The sequence below is a fragment of the Haliotis asinina genome, chromosome 3, assembly GCF_037392515.1.
Source record: "Haliotis asinina isolate JCU_RB_2024 chromosome 3, JCU_Hal_asi_v2, whole genome shotgun sequence".
NCBI lineage: Eukaryota > Metazoa > Mollusca > Gastropoda > Lepetellida > Haliotidae > Haliotis > Haliotis asinina.
The window spans coordinates 20499553-20522941 of record NC_090282.1 but is presented as its reverse complement, the minus strand read 5'-3'; the positions used below and the strand labels follow the sequence as shown (position 1 = coordinate 20522941).

The window sequence follows — 23389 nt, the reverse complement described above, 5'->3', positions numbered from 1 at the left end:
CTGTGTCAACCAAGTCAGCGAGCCTGACCACCCGATCCCGTTAGTCGCCTCTTACGACAAGCATAGTCACCTTTTATGGCAAGCATGGGTTACTGAAGACGTATTCTACCCTGGGACCTTCACGGGTTTATTGAAATATGAGTGTTCATACCTATATTCCAAACCGAAGTGCCAATTGTCCGGTCATGGTGTCAATACCTGTACAAACTCTTCTATAACATGTGCTCATTGCAGTGAGTAAATATATGCTACTAGGGACTGTAATAACAACATTAGAAATGCGGCTGGACTGCTCTGGAACACACACACCTCCTAAACAACAGTACATTTGCTAAGGGCTGGGGATGATGTTAATCCAGCTGGGATCCATACAGGAAGCGAATGTACTGTAAGTCCCCATGGTTCCTAGCCCATTTTTATACTGTCTTGTCTGAATTTGGAATCCAATTTTAGAGGTAGGTGTTAGTTTTACTAGCACCCATACTGTGATAATCTAGTTCGTTTTACTGTCCTTCGTTGACATGTTTTTATAATTTACATGTATTTATGGTGAAGTTACAACTTGTTTTAGTCATGATATGGCTGAAATATCGCCGACGTGACTATGGCTTTTAACTCACTCACTCACTGTAAACGTAGTACCTTTGTTATTTTAAATTTTGGCTAAATTATCCTACAGTTACCAGCGGCTGAAGGACTGTGAATTGGAGAAGTACGAATAGATCCAAGATACACCTCGGTGATGAACAGAATCAAGAAGTTTAAGATATCTTTTACAGGCTCATCCATAGACAATGGACCGATAATCCGGTTGTGAATGTGGGGGTCTGATCCCTCCCCACTTAGCATTAGGTACAACTCTAAGCAAATCAAGGGCCTTCAGATATTTATGTTTAAATATTTAACATCAAGTCGAAAGGTCAATTACTCATCAAAAATTAAACCCCGGAATTTAGCATCTTTGACAACTTAAATAGGCGTGTTATTTAAGTATAAATCTTTATGAGGTTTATATTAGAGACAGAAATTACAATTAGTTTTAGGTTTTTGAAAATTTAAATCCATTTTCCAAACGCCACTTACTGATTTTGTTTAAACAAAGCTGGAGTTGTTAGATTGCTCTGGACGAGCACCAAACCGATTTGCAGGTTTATGGCCACCTACACCAAGACATCATCTCGTCCAAATCTGTCCACTAGCCTGATGCAGTATAAGGGTGAAGCAGACGTGGCGATCTTGGGCTGGTGTGGTGACCTCCGGTCTTCCTGATCTTGACTGGTCATTTGTCGATTTAGAATGAGCAAAACGACCTCACAAGTGTTGGGATGAAAGCTGAAGGTCCTCGTAACGACGCTCTTTGATTCGCCAGCTTGTCCCATTTTCTTTTCCAATATTTGCAGGGGTCTTGGATTAATTTGCGAGATGCATTTGGGGCTTTTAAAGTCATACGCTATAGGTTGTGCTCATCTTCTGCACGTGAAAAGCAATAATTGAGGGTTTTGATTGTGTGCCAGAATGTGAACAATATCTCAAACAGTTATGGTTGGATTTGAATGAATCTTTGTGGTTATGTTAGGTATGACACGGGGCACGGTTCTGTGACATTCAATTGAACTACAACTATACAATGGTACTGTAAAGTGTAATAGTGAATGGAGGCTGCTGTGCAAGGCAAAAGTCGACTATGATTGCCATAAGAGGTGACTAACGGGATCATGCAGGTGGTCAGGCTCGCTGACTTGGTTGACACATGTCATCGGTTCCCAATTGTGCAAATCGATGCTCATGTTGTTGATCACTGGATTGTCTGGTCCAGACTCGATTATTTACAGACCGCCGCCATATAGCTGGAATATTGCTGAGTGTGGCGTAAAACTAAACTCACTCACTCACGCTGTGCAAGGCGGAAGTATGTTCTCTAACAAGAGCCCTTCTAGTTTCCAACTCATGAGACCCGTGAAGATCCGGGTTAGAATATTGGCCTTCAGTAACCCATGATTTCCGTAAGAGACGAAAAACGTGATCGGGTGGTCAATCTCGCAGGCATAGGTTCCCATTTGCGCAGATGGATGCTCATGCTGTTGATCACTGGATTCCCTGGTCCAGACACGATTATTTACAGACTGCCGAAATATGTGGCGTACAACTAAGCTCCACATTAAGATAAAATATACGTAGAACAATTTCGGAGCTTGTATTTCAACAACATATTTTGTTCTTACAGATTAATGACGCACTGAATGACATGCTAATTCTTAGTACACATTAAATATTGCACTTGCATATCCCGCTTGTAATAATTATATCTGTTATCTGGTATAGTTTGTTACTCCCGTATTAATACATTCAGACTGCAGATTTGTCATTTGCCATTTAATTTCGCAGACCCGAGTGTCAGTGTGTCAGTTCTCGCTGTACCGGTAGGCCTGATTTGACACTTGATTTGATTATATGATTGTCACATTAACCGCACCTTGGTAATATTATTAGTACATACGATTGTCATGATAATATATAATGCGAAATGTTAGAATGCATTAACTGACTACATTAGTAACTTAGATTGTTAGTGGCTGTACCCTCAAAGAAGGTTGAAGTATTGGTCCTACTGCGAGGGTACGTGTATTCAAAGTCAAGTTAAACATTCTACTTTTTGAGTCGTAGCATATCTGAGTTTTTTATGCATGGTTAGATGTGTCTAAATTGCTAACGGCTGAGGGGATGGTGTAACTCCTGCGATGTCCCATGCAGGAAGTCCCCATGGTCCCTAGTATGATATCCTACCTTCACTTGTTAGTAATCTAGCCTGTACTTTTATATTGCATTGTCCGCTTTAATTAAAATGTTTTAGTTGTCCATGCTACTTTTATGTCCATGTCTGGTATTTCTGCAGTCCATCGTTGACAGGTTTTATTCTTGATCTGTTTGATTGACATTTTAGAAGTTGATGGATAATAGAAAAGTATAATACTTTATGGATAACAACTTCTTTATTTCTATAACGCGACGTTTCGGTATAGCTTCTTATACCGTTTTCAAGCAAGTGTAAAGCAACACAGCACAGAACCAGCTTCTATACATATAACTGGGATTAAGTAAGACAACATAAAGGAATGCATCAAAAGGATTAACAATAACAACAATGGGATTAATAATAATAAAGTAACAATGCGAGGAGGCCAATATTGAGGAGGCGGAACAAGGTTTCTAAGATGCTTTCGTCGAAAGATCAAAGGCGCCGACAATACTTTATCAGATCATAATGTGCACTTTTTGCATTACGTCACAATTTGTTGATGTCGCTGCGCCATTCTAGTCTGGGCACCCATGAAGAGCCACCTCCTCGTGGTGGGTGCTGGGTAACGCTAAGTGCTCTCCTCCCGTGTGGACCCGGGACAGAATGTGTAAACAGCACCCCATTGCTGGTCGTAAGAGGCGACCAAATTGGGCAACCTGTTGGCCGTGGGTTGGAGGAGGGGATCCTGGTTCTTGAAGGCACTGGAACAAGGACTAGGTGATCCTGTTGCCCAACACACCACTTCGGGCCTAACTTCACCTAGACGGATGGTTGAATAGGCCCAATTCAATCAATCGGCTGGTCACGCCAAGCCCTGTGCTACATATTGTACTGTTGCACCAAAGTTTGAAAATTATCCTTTGATATGTTTTAAAGTCTTGGCGAACTTTTGGACTTTTTCAATACCCAAGTTAATGTCTGTTTTTGCCTAGAGTTGCCAGAAGGCGGTGGCTCATGGGCCAATCTGGTGGAATAATTAATCTTTTAATTTTTCTACTGGAGTATATCATCCGGGTATCCTTGGTGCTGCAAGCTGGAGACCCGCTTGTTTTTAGCATTGTCCTTGTGATACTCCGTGGTGGGTGGGGAGCTCGGATGATGAAACTTATACACTTACTATGGAATACAAAACCCCCCTAAAACGAAACAAGCGTCAACTGGACAGTGATGATGATGATCGACGACCTTCAAACTCAAATGAATATTGGCCACGATTTCTAGTGATCGAGACACTTGACAAATCACCTCTAAAACTCAATCCTTTTGCGGTATCAAAAGGTGTGCATGGTATTGCTGGTGAAGTTTCTAACATAAAAAGGTTACGCACAGGCTCTCTGCTCATAGAATGTAGTAGAAAACAGCAGGCAACAAATTTGATGTCCACTGAGTTATTCGTTGGAATACCGGTATCAGTTACTCCGCATAGAACTTTGAACTCAAGTAAAGGCATCGTGCGAGACCGGGACCAACTGTTTGCCGCTATGAATGAACTGGACATTGCCTCGGAAATGAAGGACCAAGGAGTAACTTTTGTGAAACGATTCATGACCCGGAAAAATTCTGAAAATAGACCAACAAATACCTATTTATTCCATTTTTCTTCGCCAACTGCTCCAGCATCAATTAAAGCAGGATATTGCAATATCAACGTTGACATTTATATTCCAAACCCTCTGAGGTGTTTTAAATGTCAAAAGTATGGACATGGTGTCAATAACTGCACAAATTCCATAACATGTGCTCACTGTGGTGTAAAAACTCACGTGACTGAAGATTGTGATAGTAACTTTAAAAAATGTACAAACTGCTCTGGCACTCATTCAGCTTTTTCTAAAGACTGTCCATTATGGAAACAACAGATGGAAATAAACAAAATTAAATTCACCAGAAATATTAGTTTTGCTGATGCCAAAAAGCTTGCTGTTCAGACCCCAGAACCAAATCAGTCATATGCCTCAGTTACTCGAGTATCCGCTGGAACGAGTCAAAAAGCAACTGTACCTATGTCCACCTTTTCCACATCATGCCAAACTGATATGACATGGGTTGACACTGATACACCTGAGGTATACTCACCCCACCAGTCAACACAAACCATCGAATCACTATCAAAAACACCAGTCACAATTGAAGTTCAATCCCGGTCAGTGTCAAAGGATAAATCATCATCGCAGTCTACCCCAACACTCTCTATTGGAAATTATGGGAAACAGGTTTCAAAAACCAAAGTGAAACCAAACAATGATACTTGTAAGAAAGCTCAGAGTGATAGAGCCTCTAAAGGTGCAGAAGATAAGATCCAGATATACAATAGGTTTGGATCCCTTGAAGCCATGGACGTGTCCGAAAACATCCAGCACAGGGCACATAGTCTGTCACCCTCTCGAAAGTCAAGGGGTAGATCCCCAATAAACCCCCCAAAGAAATAGTTTCTTCGAACATTTTACAGTGGAACTGCAGAGGCCTTAAAAATAATTTGCATGAGCTACATCTATGAGACCAAGACCTTCAACCGTCAGCAATCTGCTTACAAGAAACGCATCTGAAGCAGACAGATTCTTTAAACGTTCGTCAGTTCAGCGCATATCATTATTATTCTCCTGCTGATAATAGGGCCACTGGAGGATCATCCATTCTTGTCAGAAATGGCGTTATCCACAGTCATGTGAAACTCACAACAAACCTTCAGGCAGTTGCAGTACGACTTACGTTGAACATTACACTTACTCTGTGTTCATTGTACATTCCGCCATCATCAACTCTTATTCTGGCTGATCTTCAATCTCTCTATGATGAACTTCCCAAACCATGTGTACTCATGAGCGATCTGAATGGTCACAACCCGCTCTGGGGGAGTGCGACCACAAACACTAAAGGTAAAATTATTGAAGAATTTATTTCAAATAATAATTTATGTATATACAATGATGGTGCAGATACATATTTACATCCTGGAACAGGAACATATTCAGCCCTTGACCTATCAATAACTGACTCCAGCTTACTTAATGAATTTGAATGGTCAGTCCAAGATGACCTTTGTGGAAGTGACCATTTTCCTACAATACTTAAACGTGTGACCCCATCTGATACTCCTCCATTATCCAGATGGAATTTTAAAAAGGCTAACTGGCCTTTATATACTATACAATGTGCTGACAAACTTAAACCTGAACATTTTATTGACGTTCTGATGCTATCAAGTGCTTTTCTGGTGAACTAAATAACATTGCTGATGAGTGTATTCCAAAGTCCTCTGCAGTTCCACATATCCGAAAACCATGGTTCAACGATGACTGCAAACAAGCTAGGAAGGCAAGGAAAAAAGCAGAACATTATTTCCGTCGCCATCCTATGGTGCATAACTTAAATAAATTGAAAATTTTAAATGCTAAAGCGCGGCGTACTTTTAAACAGAACAAACGCCAATCTTGGCAAAATTATGTATCCAAAATAAATTCTCGGACACCCATGTCCAAGGTATGAAACATGGTCCAGAAAATTAAAGGTAAAGGTACTAAATCTACAGTCCATTATCTTAAACATGGAGATCAATTACTAACGGATAAATCAGATATTGCAAATAAACTGGGCGAAACCCTTGCTAAACATTCTTCCTCTTCTAATTATGTACCTAAATTCCAGCAGTATAAAAAACAACAAGAAAAGAAAACTATTAACTTCCATTCAGATAATGGGGAAGATTATAATGAAGCTTTTTCTCTTCATGAGCTCCATACTGCTCTTGATCAAGCCCATGGTACTGCTACAGGAGCTGATAACATCCATTATCAACTCCTAAAGCATTTACCAGAATCCTGCCTAGAAACTTTTCTAAATATTTTTGATGATATTTGGACATCGGGTAACTTTCCTCACTCATGGCGTGACGCCATAGTAATACCAATACCTAAACCTGGACGTGATCATACTGATCCGTCCAATTATCGACCTATTTCACTAACTAGCTGTGTTTGCAAAACCATGGAACGCATGATAAATAATCGACTTGTTTGGTACTTGGAAACAAATAACCTTATCACAGATATACAATGTGGTTTCCGTAAAAATAGAAGTACTGTCGATCACTTAGTGCGTTTAGAATCATTTGTGAAAAACGCACTAATCAAAAAACAACACGTTGTCTCTATCTTTTTTGACCTTGAGAAGGCATATGACACTACCTGGAAATATGGCATTTTATGAGATTTACATGACTTCGGCTTGCGAGGTCGTTTGCCTGAATTTATTGCCAAGTTTTTAAATGACAGACAATTCCAGGTCCGAGTGGGTTCTACCCTGTCTGATCATTACAATCAGGATCAGGGTGTTCCACAAGGCAGTATTTTGTCTGTTACTCTTTTTAGTATAAAGATAAATAGTTTAGCAAAAGTTTTAAATGATTCAATTGATGGATCGTTATTTGTGGATGATTTTAATATTTCTTGTCGTGGGAAAACTATGCATACTATTGAACGGCAACTGCAGCTGTGTTTAAACAAAATAAATAAATGATGTCTTGAAAATGGCTTTAAGTTTTCTAAATCCAAAACTAATTGTATCCTTTTTTGTAGAAAATATAAGCCACATAAGGACCCAGAACTATCTCTAGATGGCACTCCCATCAGAGTTCTTGGCCAAGTTCTTGGGCCAAGTTCTTGGGCCTAATCTTTGACTCCCACTTAACATTTCTGCCTCATATTAAGTTCCTTAAAACTAAATGCCTGAAGGCTCTTGACTTTTTGAAAGTTGGTTCCAACTCAAAGTGGGGAGGGGATCTTACACCTATATCGATCACTGGTCCGTTCAAAACTTGATTATGGCTCCATCGTATATGGCGGAGCCTGCAAAAGCAATCTTAAACTTCTTGATTCTGTCCACCACCAAGGCCTAAGACTTTGTCTTGGGTCCTTCAGAACTTCACCTATTGACAGTCTCTATGTTGAGGCTGATGAACCATCTCTTGAGCACCGCCGTATAAAGTTAGCTTTACAGTACATTACTAAGTTATACTCTAATGAATCTAACCCTGCCTATAACTGCGTTTTCAATCCCCTTCATGAGGATTTATACACCAAGAAATCCTCGCTTGTCCCGCCTCTAGGACACAGAATTAAACCCTTTCTTTCTTCGGCCGGCATTGAGCTGGAAAACATAGCTCCCTCCCGTCTTCTTTCTTCTCCTCCTTGGCAGTTGGTCAGGCCCCAAGTGGACCTAACATTGACCACATATAAAAAATCAGCAACAAATGAATTACAATACAAACAAGAATATCATCAATTAAAACATAAATATAGCAATTATAAATCCTTATTTACAGATGGGTCCAAGGACGGTGGCGCTGTAGCTTTTGCCACTGTCATTGGATCCAGAACAATATCTTCTAGATTACCAAACAGTTCTATTTTTACAGCTGAAGCTAACGCAATACTAACTGCTCTTAAATATATTCAAAGACACCCTCAACATAAACAGGTGTTTGCAGTTGCACTACACAACCAACATCACTGTGGAAACATTACGTTTATGTTTTCCGAAGGATAAAATGTCTCATAGTTCGACTCAAAATCTTACAGAGACACGGTAATGTTGGCAATGTTTACATTCCCATAATGCAATCGTGGAATGTCGCTTGACGAGTCAGCTTCCTCTGAATATACTGATCTAAACTTTCGTTGGTAGTAGAAATGAGGCGGTCATATTGCCTTGTATGGTTTAAGAGAATCACGGATGTAAATAAAATGATCTAGAGAAGATATTTAACCCGAACATAAACCATCATCAAACTGTTCATCATTTGTTTTTCTAGTAACCTTTGTCTTAACGTAGGGGGCTGACACGTCAAAAGAACAGCGCGTCAGTTAGCCCTGCGCGAGGATTCTTAATTTAGGTCACAGACACCGTCGTTTGTTTTCTTCCGTAGATTAATCGAAATTAGGCTTAGAAGTTATTGAATACGGCATCTTAGAAAAGAAATACAGTTCGTTCTACCACCATGTATAGTGTAATAAAGCACACTTTCGCCCTGAACTATTATAGTTAAAGCACGAGTGTGCTTTTTTTCACTATACATGGTGGTAGAACGAACCGTATTTTCTTAAATACATAGGGGATAGGGTGGGTAATAATGCAGTAAGAATACGGAGGAAGCCAGAGCAGATCTGGGTATACATAGCAGATGAGGTGGGCAGTAATGCAATGATAATAGGAGGGAGCCAGGGTATACATAGCAGATAGGGTTTAATTGGCAACGATGGTTGGAGTGCCCTGTCCTGTTGTTTCTATGAGTCCATTGTAGGCGGAGGAAATGAGGAATCCTTGGTCTCTGTTGATTGAAGGCTTGTGTCGGCGGATTTGGACAGCTTCTGTCAGTTTTCCTTTGGTAAAGTCGTGGAGGTATTTTGATAATATTTCCACACTGTCCCATTCAAAGTTTTGACCAGGGCAGTTGATTTTGTGTTCTGAGATGGCTGATTTTCGATCTGATTTCTTGGTTGATGCCTGGTGTTCCTTAATTCTGAGGTTTATCGGGAGGGAAGTTTAACCAACATAGGCCTCACCACAGTCAGAGCTGATCTTGTAGATAACTCCTTTGGGTTTTAGATGTTTGGCAGTATTCCTACCATTGGCTTGGAGTTTTCAGAGGGGGTGGAGCTGGTGAAAAGGGTTTCAATGCCGGCTTGTCGTTTGAGGAGACGGCTGATGTGGTAGGAGGTCTTTCCTGAGAAAGAGAGAGAGATGCGGATGGGTGCTGACTCGGCTTTGGTTGAGTCTGGTTTTCTTGTTGGATGGACAGTGGTGCTGATGATTTTGTCAACTAGCTTGGGTGGGTAATGGTTGAACTAGGCGAAGACAAGGCAAAGGTGCTGGATTTCTGCAGTAGAGTCGGCAGGGCAAAGATTGATGGTGCGCCTGTTGAGGGTGGAGATGATGCCAGTTTTTATCCTCAGGGGGTGGTTGGAGTTATGGTGTATGTGTTGATCGTAGTTGGTTGGCTTCCTGTAGACACTGATTTGGATGATGTTGGGCGGGGTTCTAGTTACGAGGACATCTAGAAAGGGAAGTTGGCCTTTGGTCTCTTTTTCTGTGGTGAACTTGATGCGAGGATGTTGTTGGTTGAGGTGATGCAGGAGGGTTTCTGGATCTTGGTCCTGTTGTAGGATGACGAGGCGATCATCGACTTTCCGGTACCAGCAGATAGGTGCTGCGAGCTTGTTGTTCAAAGGCAGTCATGTAAATTTCGGTGAGGAGTGGGGACAGAGGGGAGCCCATGGGCACTATACGCCATTCCCAGAAACATTATTCTTCAAAATGTTTTCATTTTTATTGTGTAAATTGTGTTCGTCACGATATAGCTGAGATATTGCCGATGTCACGTTAACGTTCAACTCACCCACTCATTCATTAACTGAATAAATGGTTTCCATTACTATAGGCCGGTACTTACAAGGTTGGTGTCCGATTACGGAAAGACAACATGTGGTCAGTTTATAGGACGGTGTCATATTTTATGTCACCAAATTAAAATTATTCACATTGTCTGGTCATTTCTACATCATACATCATAAGCAACATTTGATAACTACAGGTCTCTATTGTGATAAATTTATGAATTTTTTTGTCTCGAAATGGTGTCACAAGCAATTGGGAAATTCATATTCAATTACTCCACAATGACATTGACAGCAAACAGAAAAAATGAAATCATGCTTTTTTTCCGAATGTATACACAACAGTAATGACAATTAGTATTGGTTCCAACAATGAACATGTACACATTACACAACCCCCTGCAGAGTGTGAGAGTGATCGGTCGCTTTTTTATGCAATGTCCCTGACAGTAGTATAACGATGTGAAATTAAAAAAACCCGGCTCTTCAAGTTACACCAATGAAGGGAATAGGCCCAGGCCCCTGGCGTGACCACGTGACCACACAACCACTGGGTACATCACTGCCTCTTAAATCAAATGAAATAGCAACTTCAATGCATGTCGTTTTATTTTGTTTGGTTTTCAGTCACAAGGGATAAATAATTCAATTTGAAAACTGTTAGAATCTTTCTTTTCATGCTAATTATCATTTCATAATTGGATTTTTAAAGGAAGTAAAATTATTAGATAAAGTTTGAATATTTTTGTGCATATGTAATGTGTATTTTGAAACAAGGTGGTATTTATTAGATACTGCGATTGTTAGTGGCTGTAGACTCAAAGGGACTTGAAGTTGCGTAAACGTATTGTTCTTCAGAGGATACGCGATTCCCAGAAACGTTCATAGTCAATTTTGTTCAACCATACTTTTTAATCATACTCGTTTTCTTAATTTAAATTCTGAAGTTGTGGACAAATCTTCCTGCCATCGTAAATGGTGTAAATCCAGCTAGGATCTATGCAGGTAGCAAAAGTACTGTAAGTCCCCATGGACCCAGGTATGGTGATCTACCTCTGGTTGTTAGCTATGTTTAGCCCGTGTTTTGTGGTGCTCTGTCCAAATAGTGCTATTAGTTTTACCTTTCCATACCAGTTTTAATGTGATTGTGATAATCTAGTTGTTTTAGTATCCTTTGACGACCCGTATTCCGTATTCCATTTCAATGTCAAAAATGTTCTCGTCACGATAAATACTGCCGATGTGAGTTAAATATTGACTCACTCACGCACTACTGTTCTTCGCCAACACGGTTTTAGTGTCTAATTTTCTTAATGTGCAATGTAATGTATTAGTTGTTGTCGTCACGATATGGCTGCAATATTGCCGATGTGACAATAAATATTAACACAATCACTCACCCACTTGTTTAGACATTTTGAAATAAAATTATAAAAACACCTGATTCGGGAACGTATGGTACAAGTCCATACAGGGAATGCATCTGATATCATTTCTTCACTGATTCTGAAATGTCCACGTGACCAAACATCTGAGCATGCGTCGTGTGATGCTCCTAGAAATCTTGGTTGAAGATTGTGCATCATGAAAGGAAGTTTATTGGAAGGTTAACGATTGTACATTATGAAATGAAAGTTTATTGGGATGCTGAAATCATCTGTTTTGTCATGTAGCGTAGTGTTTGTCACCTGGAATCTGTATACATAGATGGGAAATTGAGTGGATGGGAATTGACTATTTCATGGTTATCAATGATGTGAAACACAGTGAAACATAAGACTTTTTAATTGCAAGGCAAAGTTTTTTATCCAGCCATAAGTGTACACGTCCTACAATACAAATGGCAAAATGAAGGTAAATGCAAAAGATACATTACATACTACTTTCATCTGAATATATGTCGGAAATCCATTCCAGAAAACCCATACAATTGAGTATGCAAGTGACAATGTACTGACTATTGGCAATATAACGACCGAGGTGTTTCGCACAAATCGATTATGTAAATGTTGAAAAGGACGAGAATTAAAAAGGTGATGTAAATCTCTAATTTTGAGGATGCAAGAGTGGCATGGCTCGCTTAGAAATCTTGGACGTCATATATTGTGACTTGAAACACCAAACACTGGAGCTGTAGGAATATAGGCCGACATGAAAGGAAGGTTGACTATTTAAAAAAATACAGTTGAGATCTATTTTTTGTCATACAGCCTAGAGGAGACAAATTTGTAACTCGCAATCTGTCTGGGAATGGGAAAATCAGTGGATGGACTATTACTGGTTACTGCTGGCAAGAACACTGTGAAACCCTAGGACTTTATAATTGCAAGGCTAAGCAGTCATACGGGTATTAATGTACACGTCTCATGTACATAATGATAAACATTAAGCCATATGTTGTTTGTGTTTGTATGCAAGTCAAACATCAAACAATCAACTGCTGATTAAGAGGGCATTGGTGCGCTGTAGTTCATGAGGAAATATACGCCCATGCATCAGTTTATGTTAGATCATCGTTAACGTGTATCGATCCATAAATATCTATTTTGGATAGGGCGGTTTGATACTACTATGGTCCCAAAACATTAACTTATGTTCACGCACAAAAAAAGTTACAAATCATATCGGAACATTGAGAAAGGTTAAAGGTCACACAGGAAACCCTGACACATTTTGGAAATGTGTATCGATCGAATATAATATAATGTTGAACTAAACAGGCCGAAAAATCGTGGTTAATGTACATAGGTTTTTCTGAATTTGTGTTTTTTCCTGGAGATTAACCAAGTTCTATGAAAAGAACTTTCAATGAATGCGACGTTTCGGCGAAGGTACCATTGAGCAAGTGATTATTTAGAACTAGGTGTTCCGTCATCTTCACAACTTTTAACCGTAGTGTGGTGATCTACCTTCAGGTGTTGGCAATCTACAGCCCATTTCTAGATTGTATTATCCTCTATAGTTAAACTGTTTCAGATATAATTACTAGTTTTAAATGGATATCTGTGATATATACTAGTGGTTTTACTGTTTTTCGTCAACAGGGTTTTAGTTTCTTATATTCTTGATCTACAATGTCAATATTACTTGTTCTCGTCACGATATGGCTGCACTATTGCCGATGTGACGATACATATTAACTCACTCACTCACAACTTTAAAAATGACTGTCTGAGAAGTTATACGCCATCTACATGGAAACGTGTCAATTAAGTCCACTAACAAACCCAGCAACTTGGATAAGAAGTATATCCGATCACCACTTGCTTGATGATGGTGTTATAGTTCGTTCAGCTCAAATCGGGCCGATGAACTGCAGTATAACTCGAAAGCTAATGAACATTAAATGCTCAATATAATGCATAATAATCAAAATATCATACCTTCATTACTTTTTGCAGAATGTTTTCCCTGAAAATAAAAATGGTGGTTAACAATCTACAAAAAAAATTTAAAAACCTCACAGATTTGGTATGATGTTTTGATAATGATCAGCGTTTCACGTTGCACTCATTGCAATAAAGAAGTTCACTGTAGACAAGAACATGGTTTCCGTTAATCTTCATCTAGAAGACAGTATTTTGTCTGGGTGCATGACTGCACCTACATCTTAGGTGAGCTCAGCCCAATCATGATTTAGTTCAAGAGAGGCTTAATTGGGTCTGGCCCTCAAAGTACAAGCCAGTCAGCGGGTGTACTGACATTTAACAAATAGGATGCCTGGAAATTTCATTTACAGCCGACCTTGTTAGATTCTTAGATTCTCAGTAACAGAAACCGTTTCGCATAGAAAAATACAGTGCGAGCGCATTTAATCATTATGAAGTGGTGATCATTTCAAATGTCCCTTGGTATTACTTTGCACTTGAAAGGGGGAGCAGTATTGGCTAAACCCAGTATTCCTATCAGAGGTTGCAGCGTTCCACTTGGAGGGACGAACTTGAACTTCTGAATCAAAGTGGTGAGAATCAGGAAGAGTTCCATGCGAGCCAGGGGTTGTCCTACACACGCTCGACGTCCTGTCAAACAGATTTAATACCAGAAACATTATTGCGTATTCAACACAAATGATAAATCATTTTACTTATCACACTTGTGGGGTTTGGCTACACCAGGATATTTGATATCGGTACAGTTCAATTCCGTTCCGTTTCAGTTTTCTGTTCAGCAGGCATTATCCAAGCCAAAAATTGTTTTTAAAAGAGCTGGGCAGTGTTTGTCTAAATAGCCTTCCCTTGCAAACTTGAGTGTGTGGTGTTTGATACATGACATAGAACGCCTGGTTGATACTCATTTTTGGGGTGTCGTCCAATACAGAACCAACAACAAAGTCCACACTGACGTTGCGATTGTGCTCTACACCCTCGCCTAGGAAAATTGTATACAGTCTTTCATAGTGAGTTTCCACATGTTTCACATATCTTGAGATCAAGGGTGAGGACATGCATTGATATGATTCTTTGTTTTGTATTTCATACTATTTCCACTAAAAAATATTCGAAATATTTATGAATTGTGGCATTGACTTTATTGCTAGCGATAAGCTTCGATTTTCAGATTTTCTCCTGGTGTATTCTACATTTGTCTGGATCCCCAACTATATGTAGACCTGACTTATTAGGAGAAATTAAGTCGATATGGCTGCCAGCGCTGCGCAAGTTAATAGATTGTTTACTTCCAGCTGCCACATAACCAAATGTTGCACCAACATCAAAGGGGAACAACTCTCTCGTCCCTATCTATGCCGCCACGGAGAAGCATCACCAAGCCTGTATCATTATTTTCTCATAATCGCACCCACCTCTATCCTTGCCCCTCTACGGATTGCCCAGAGAGCGAACTGGATTCCGCGGAAGAGCTGCTTAATCGGACCCATCAACAACGTTCAAGAGAACTGGAGGTACCAAACCGAATCTCGCAGACATAAATGGGGAGGCTGACGATATTGTATTTGAGATGCAAGCGAGATATTTTATAGGCGATATCCACTTATTTATCCTGTTTTCCCGAATCTTGCCAAACACCACACTATCAAAACTAACAATCACAATGAAAAGCTATATAAGCAGAAAAGTTCACATCATCAGTCAAAGTCTTACCAAGGAAAAAGGGCACAAATTCATCCCTCTTTTGGAATTTCCCTTCATCGTCCAGGAAACGCTCAGGTCTGACATTTTGGGGATCCCCCCACGTCGCCTGATCGTGGAGCACTGAGTTCATCACGGGCAATATAGTGACACCCTTGGGAACCGTATAGCCCATTAACTGAACGTCCTGGGGGACTGTATAGGGCACTCCTGTGGGTGCAGAATCTGCGTGTCGCAACAGTTCTGTATATGTAGCCTCAACGTAAGGAAGTTTGCTTTTGTCCATCATCGTGGGTCGTCTCTCCAGCCCAATGTGTTCTTTGATCTCCTGGAAACACTTCTCCTGGACTTCCGGGTAGTGGAGTAGATGTAGAAGTGACCACCTGAGGACGTTGCCGACATCAAACGTTCCGGGGATAAAGAGGTCGATAATTGCCATATGTAGGTGACTTTCTAGACAAAAGTGGTAATCTTTTCTTTAGACAGTGCAAAATTTGTGTAGATTTCGGGACTTCAGTCACTTTGTATAACTGTTAGTATGAAGGTACCAACTTTGCATAAGAATGATTAAATTGTGCTAAGTTTGTAAATGGTAAGTTAATAGATGTCGTGACTTGCCATTACTTTATGTACCTGTTGCTATGAAGGTACCAACATTGTTTGAAAAAAATTATATAATTGTGCAACATTTGTAAAGTGTAAGTCAATAAATGTGAGTTCAATTGCTTTATATAACTGTTACCATGAAGGTATCAACATTGTTTAAGAATTATACAATTGTGCAACATTTGTAAATTGTAACACCACTGACAATAGATTTGGGGACTCTAATTAAGTTTGAAGGTACCACATAGAGACTGTTTACAAATTATCAGTTTAAAGCAACAGACTTAAAGCATCAACAACAGGGGATTTGAAAGCCTTATCAATATTGTAAAGAAGGTATGTTGCCCGTCTGCATAAAAATACATCAATTACTTAACACAGACACCCACTCATTACATATAATTCAATTTACCATCAAACGCCTTGTCTTCCTGCTTGTTGTGTCGCACCTCCTTGATGAAGGCTGAGGCAAAATCTTCAACGTTGTCTTCGTCGTAGTGGTTCATGCAGATCTCAGTGAGTCGAGATATCTCCTTCCTCATAACCGCAATGTTTCTCATAAGACGTTTATAATTAAAGAAATCTCCCGGCAGCAGCCTTACGGCTGGGAACATATCGACCACGTTTGCATTCCCTAAATCACTAAATATTTGTTCTGCTGCAACTGTTAGCTTGTTGAGTCTTGGGTCATTGTATTCATAATTCCGCCTTCCGAAACAAACTCCAGAAATTATATTGCACGTAGCAGTGAAGAGAATCTGTTTACAATCAAACTCCTTTGAACCTTCATCCTCGAAAGCATTCAAAAGTAGACTCAGCTCTTGTTGTATTTTCTGTTCAGCGACTGAACTTGTCATCCCCAATTCTCTGATAGTGGTGACAGCAAACTTCCTTATGTCTTTCCATGTTGCGCCGCTTGTGGTAAATATTCCTGAAACATACAGGAAATTTATATGTATTTTTTCTTGACATCGTCATGAAATTAAGAACTTGTATACTTCTTTTGTGTTGGAGATATATTATATGAATGGGAACGACAGAAACTACACACATAGAGAATCTCACCGTCGTGTCTTCTAATATCAAATATATCACCACGAGTTAATAAAGTGAAAACATACGCTTCCCGAAGATATTTTTACTTTTATCAACGAGCGTTGATATGTTTCATATCAGAAGACACGAAGGTCAGAGTTCATCGGTTATCGGGATATCGTTAGAATCTCAGGTCAAGTCGTTACGACACAGGTCAACCCGATACGACACTCGCGTGACGTACGAGATTAGTATCCAAATATACCAACACACTTGCCACATGAGTAATAACGAACCATATTATATACAATAACAATCCGATTTTGAATTGATCTTTAGTCACATATCTACCAGTTACTGGAATCAGGCATTCGTAGCTTCCCGTCTCTTTCCGTGACATCCGGCTTGCCGGAATGACACGAGTAGTTACGAATGTCGGATCAGGGCCCCGTTTCACACAACTCTCGTAAGGCTTAGATCTCGTAACTGTTCTTGTAGCAATGCACCTCCTATGTTACAGTATGCCAGGTAAAATGCTACGAGAAAAGTTATGAGATCTTAGGCTTACGAGAGTTTCGTGAAACGGGCCACTGGTCTTTGACGAAGGCATTGGTCCAACTCGTCCCAGGGATGTTCCAATGGATTTAAATAAGGACTAAGATGAGGCCAAACCATTGTCTGGATGTGGTGAGTTGCCGAATTTGTCCTGCGATAATGGGCGCGAGCACTATCGCGTTGGAACTGCAACTATGGTCTGGGCCTGAAGAAGGGGACGACAACAGGCATAAGACTTCATCAAAGTAGCATCGTCCAGTTAGACCCCTTCCACGACCTTGTCCGTTGTTTCAGAAGATTACAAGAAGTACATGCTTCCGTAGCTTATTTCACCCCGCACCATAAGGGATGACCCACCCTAGCGGTCACTTCCCGAATTCACGAGTCTCTGAAGCGTTACTTTCGTCGTCGCCATACTCTTCCATCTGCAACGTGGGCACAAAACGGCTCTCGTCTGAGAAAACAACGTTCTGTCACTGTGCATATCTCCAATGCTGATGTTGGCGAGCCCATGCTAAGCGCAGACGACGGTGCCATGGCGTCGAAATCGGTCCAGCATAGGCCTTCCTACAGTGTAGTCGGTGTGCTGCCAAATGTCGACGCACAGTGTTTCCTGACACTGGTCTGCTGTGAAAACCTTTGCGAAGATGTGACGTGATGATGTAACGATCATACCAGCGTGACGCCACTCGTAGCCTTCCATCTCTAGGTCGATCTCTCACCGAATTCGTTTGAACGACGATATTCAACGATGAAATCAGTGTCGTCCGATGTGCCCCCATATGTTGTGCGACTTTGACAACACTGGAACCTGCATCAATCATCCCAAGAGCACGTAGACATGGCCTATTGTCCTACGTACCTCTCAGAAAAAAACACAACAGAAACAGCCGTCACATCTTTATAGGGTCCTTTTTCTCTTTTTTCTTGAGAAAGTTAAGTTAAATTCACCTGCATGCGTAAAATTCAGGGCATGCGTTTATTTGATGCGTTTCTGTTGTTTTTTTTCTCATTAAAATTGTTATATCCGTTAAAAAGCACATTTTTCTCTGTTTTCGCTCTTTAAGTGTGAGCGAAGAAAATACAGCTTGATATCTGAACGACATAAATGTATACGAAATGAATTTCTGTGCTAGTGCATAACGTTCTACGCTCAACATTAAAAATGACCCGCTTTAAATGTCAGAATTGTATTGTCTTCTATGACGTCAAACGTCAACAGAGAGGCCACGCATGTAGAAAGGGGCATAACCCCGCTATGCTTAAATAGCACTAGGCCAACGTAGCAGAGATCACGTGAAGAGACTTTGTTGTGGATACGGACACTATATTTTCGTTATGTGTTGTTCACGGTGAACCAAATAATTCGAGTACAAAGTTCCCCATTGTGAGGGGATACCTTTTTGGTAGTTTCACAATTTCTGTGAAAAGATGCCAGTGTACAAGTTGTACAAGCTGTAGTTATTTGGATGGCCATATCCGTTATATACGTTAGATTCCCATTTTCTGATGTTTGTGTAGTTGTATTTTGACTACTTTTGCATCATAATTAACGGAGTAACAGCCACATGGCGTCATGTCATGTTTTGTGCATTTTGTGACGTGGGAAAAAGACGACATTGGATTGCTGATTGATATATATCTCACCTAATTTCCATCAATTGTACAAAAGGTCTCGGCTGCTGTTTCAGAATTCAACACTCTTTTGACAAAACATAATAATATATATATATCAATAATTAGACGGTTTAACTGCGTGTCTTCTGAGCAACTCGCGCACCTGTTTGATATCGGTTTCAGCACCTGACCATTCATTGAATATTCATTTAGGACATTGTTTTTTCTTCTTATGATTATGTTACTATTTCTCGTCATAAGTATGGCGTGAGAGGTACGAAAAGATCGTTTTCAGCAGTGAGTGAGTGAGTTTGTTTTACGCCGCACTCAGCAATATTCCAGCTATATGGCGGTGGTCTGTAAATAATCGAGCCTGGACCAGACAATCCAGTGATCAACAACATGAGCATCGATCTGCGCAATTGGGAATCGATGACATGTGTCAACCAAGTCAGCGAGCCTGACCACCCAATCCCGTTAGTCGCCTCTTACTACAAGCATAGTCGCCTTTTATGGCAAGCATGGGTTGCTGAAGGCCTATTCTACCCCGGACCTTCACGGGTCGTGTTTTTTAGCACGGAACTATTACAATAAAGTTTGTCCAAATTAAAACATGACAAGGTTTTTATATTTTTAACCCGTTTTCGTATATACATTGTTTGAGTTAGATATCCTGCCGTTACAATATGTTTTAATCGAATTTGAATTGATTGTATTATCGAAAACAGTGATAATGAATCATAAAACGTTCTTGACAAACTCGCACCTGGTAAATCAATATTCATAATTCTTTTATCTACCAAACGTCACAAACAAATTCATTGAACAATACAGTTAGTGTAAACATGTGTGCCCTTACATTTCATAAAATGTCTAAATCGTTTTTATTAATATTATCAGTTTTACTTACAATACTGACTGAAATCGCTGTGTATAAACCTGGTCGTATGAAACTGCCATATCAGTCCCATCGTACTGAATATTGTACATCACAGGAACTCATGAGTTTAGTTTTACGCCGCACTCAGCAATATTCCAGCCATATGGCGGCGGTCTGTAAATAATCGAGTCTGGACCAGACAATCCAGTGATCAACAACAGGCGCATCGGTCTGCGCAATTGGGAATCGATGACATGTGTCAACCAAGTCAGCGAGCCTGACCACCCGATCCCGTTAGTAGCCTCTTACGAAAAGATAAAAATTGGTAATGGTGGTATTAGTGATCTGGGGCTATTCACCTCAATGTTGGAAAATATAAGGGTGGCGCTATTTTTCAGGGCATTATCATCTGCAGAAGCCTGAGGTCTTTCATTAACTGCCCGACGAAGGAGGGTAGATGAAAAGATCGAAGGCTCCTGCAAATGATAATGCCCTGAAAAACAGCGTTACCGTTATTATTATAGCTAAAATGAATATGATTTTTAATAAAATAGGAGCAAAAACAACGGCATCGGTTTAGAAGCATTTTACTGATAACACCAAACGTCGAAGGTCACTGACACACATTTTACAAATATAGACACGTCATAGAACAATACAGATGACGTCACTAAGGTGAATGACGACATTCGACCTTGACCTTTGCACATACTACAAGGAGCCATTGTTTTCATTTGCTGTATATGACAATTTATGGTACAATTGTTATGGTTGGCACAGGCAAGAGAGTGCATAATAGCAAATGTTCATGTGACGAATTCGAGCCAGATATATCGTCAATAATGAACCCAAGTTCAAACGAGCCGTAGGTGATTTAACTTCAACAGCTGAGCCACTCATGACGTTACCGAACAACGGGCTTGATAATGGACCTTCGTCAAGCATTTTGCGGGTATTATCAAGTTACAGTGGTCCGCTCATTTCTGATAACGTGCAGGCGTTTTAATGATAATTCTATCCATTTTAGCAATAATTGTATTCAGTGTACTATATCGTGTAATGCAGAGATTCTGAACTTTTTTCGTCATCTATGCGTGGCGTTGTATGTACATCGAAATACCGCTTCGAGACGTCAGTCAAAACTTAATTTACGAGTTGGTATAACATTTTCTGCGATCTACGAATCAAGGTTATCCACGAATTTAGGTTACGGCTCTGTATGTCTCTGTGACATCCAAGTCTTGTTTCAGATGTTTTATTCCAAAAAGTAATTTCCAAGAACATTTACCATGCACGTGCGTTATGATTGTAAAGTTGATAAGATACTTATGGAAATTCCAAAACAAACATGAATGCCGCGTTTCTTTTGGAACTGAGCATATTTCTGACTGACATGGCACCCAGGGAAACGCCAGCATAAAAAATCCCCGTGCTATGTCCATAACAGTGGTAAAAGTGGTCTAACAACTGTCACTTTCAACTTCTTAAGGTAAACTAAACAATTACCTACCTTTGCCCTCACTGAAAACATTTGTTAGAAAGGAATATGGCCTGTAGCAAAAGAAGTCGGCGTTCTTGATGAAAGCCTCCTTCATAACGTCGTAGCCGTTGAGGACGATGATCGGCCTATGGAAGATGTATACGCTGAAGATGTCGCCGTACTGACGTCGCATTTTGCTGAAAGCGACTCTGGGGTCTGCATCCATTTGAAATATGTTGCCCACTATTGGTAGAAGAGGGGGTCCAGGTGGGAATCCAGCAGGGCGCCGTGTTGACAGCCATAGTATTAATAATACAGTGATAAACACCAGTATCAGAGATGCATTAAACACTAGCATCCCCACCAGCAGTGTCATAGAAGCCACGAGGGCAGCAGGGCTTGAAGTTAAGAAGGCTGCCATTTCGACGCCTTGTCAGCTTATGTAGGTCAGGCCGCTTGTACTGCAGGCGTATTTATAGCAGTTAATCAGACCACAGAGAGGCGGTGCTGTAGCCCAGTGGTTCACACCATTTGGAACCCTGCACCATAGGTATCAAGTGATAGTGATTCTGTACAGCGAACGCATCAGTGATAGTGATCGCATTTTCGAGAATATTTACGGCAAATGTGTAATAATTGGTGCTCTGGAGTAACATATGGATTGTAAAGGCTTATTGCTTAGGACGGATGTGAAGCTGAATGTTTGGTGCTTTAATTCCATATCTCTCATTACTTTAACATATTGCTGACGTATTTGTTTGTAGTCATGTGGTTGTACTGATCAGGGTGGTGACGATAGAATCTTATTTGACAATAGATGTAATTACTGGGAACCATATTGACCAAATTATTACACAATCTCGAGAATCTGGCTTCAAAAACTCAGAGTGTTTCGCCCATTCTGTGAAAATCAAACTGTACATACACCGCACTGGTCGTGATCAGTACATTGCAGAGGTCGTGATTTGAAGACACTTGTAGTAATAGTGACTTTCTGTACGAAATTATGGAACGTCATGCAATAAAATATCTTATCTTATCTTATGATATCTGTATGAAAGTATTAAAATTGTTGATTAATTGAATTTCAAAAGAACAATTGTCATCAGTTTCAAATCAGGTATGGTGGAATATACCATAATGTGTGGTTATTATCCTGTAATGGGCACGTTCAAGGAAACTGTATTCAGTTCCACAGAGGCACCAAAATTAAAAAGTATAATGAAAGTAAAGGCAGAATCCAATACCTTGACATTGTGCCACATAAACTAGAAGAATCTAAGATGACATTGAGCATTTTGTAACCAGTCCAAACCACTTCCTTTAGAATGTCTAGCCCCATGAAAAAATGGTGAAAACAGATGATGGAGAGGAGACACAACTGAAAATATCTGTTTTAAGTACCATGGGTGAATGTGGTGCAAAGACAGAGCATGATACCACTGTGCGTTTATTGGCTTCACTTGCATCCTCGGTCGTCTTGTTATTCTAAGCATGGGCCCTAACTGGATTTACACCATTCGTTCATCTTGTAGCAATTTTAGACAATCTAGCCATAAACTGAAATGACAGAGTAAAAGTCTAATTATGAAAATTAATAATTTGGCCATCTAATACCATTTTGATAGATTCTTGGTTTAGGTTCATTTAACATTGCCTTTTTGTGAATTTCATAATTTTAGTGAATCTGACATACAGACGCACTTCCGGCAAAAGGAACGGTAATGTTAAAATTGTTGTGGAGGTTATTATTTGAGGCAGTTGATGGTTTGCAGGTTATCAAATTATCTAGGTATGATAGCCATTCACTACGTATTATCTTGTGTACTGTCGTTAGTTCTTTTCGGTATTTTGTTCGTCTGTCAAGGATCTCTTTGATATGTTAGTTGTTATTGAGTTAATGGGATTTTAAAAGAAATGTAATTGTTTGGTAAGTTTTGA

At 40.0% G+C, this 23389-nt stretch overlaps 1 protein-coding gene across 1 annotated transcript; it reads right to left on the bottom strand.

Moving 5' to 3' along the window:
- Nucleotides 1-11968: 11968 nt before the first annotated feature.
- On the bottom strand, nucleotides 11969-21911 carry LOC137276638 (cytochrome P450 2C3-like). Its single transcript, XM_067808249.1, has 4 exons — nucleotides 21479-21911; nucleotides 16294-16812; nucleotides 15288-15728; nucleotides 11969-14207 (listed from the first exon to the last, which is right to left on the bottom strand). Exons 1-4 carry the CDS (start codon nucleotides 21867-21869, stop codon nucleotides 14026-14028), a joined length of 1533 nt encoding a protein of 510 aa, XP_067664350.1. The 5' UTR covers nucleotides 21870-21911; the 3' UTR covers nucleotides 11969-14025.
- Between the last annotated feature and the right edge of the window lie 1478 nt (nucleotides 21912-23389).

Bases quoted from the DNA above. Each gene is read 5' to 3' on its own strand.
- LOC137276638 (XM_067808249.1), bottom strand. From the start codon at position 21,869: ATGGCAGCCTTCTTAACTTCAAGCCCTGCTGCCCTCGTGGCTTCTATG. The intron at 16,813-21,478 runs GTAGGTAATTGT...TGTATGTTTCAG, and splicing joins TGTTTTCAGTGAGGGCAAAG to GAATATTTACCACAAGCGGC. The intron at 14,208-15,287 runs GTAAGACTTTGA...TCTGTTTGACAG, and splicing joins ATTTGTGCCCTTTTTCCTTG to GACGTCGAGCGTGTGTAGGA.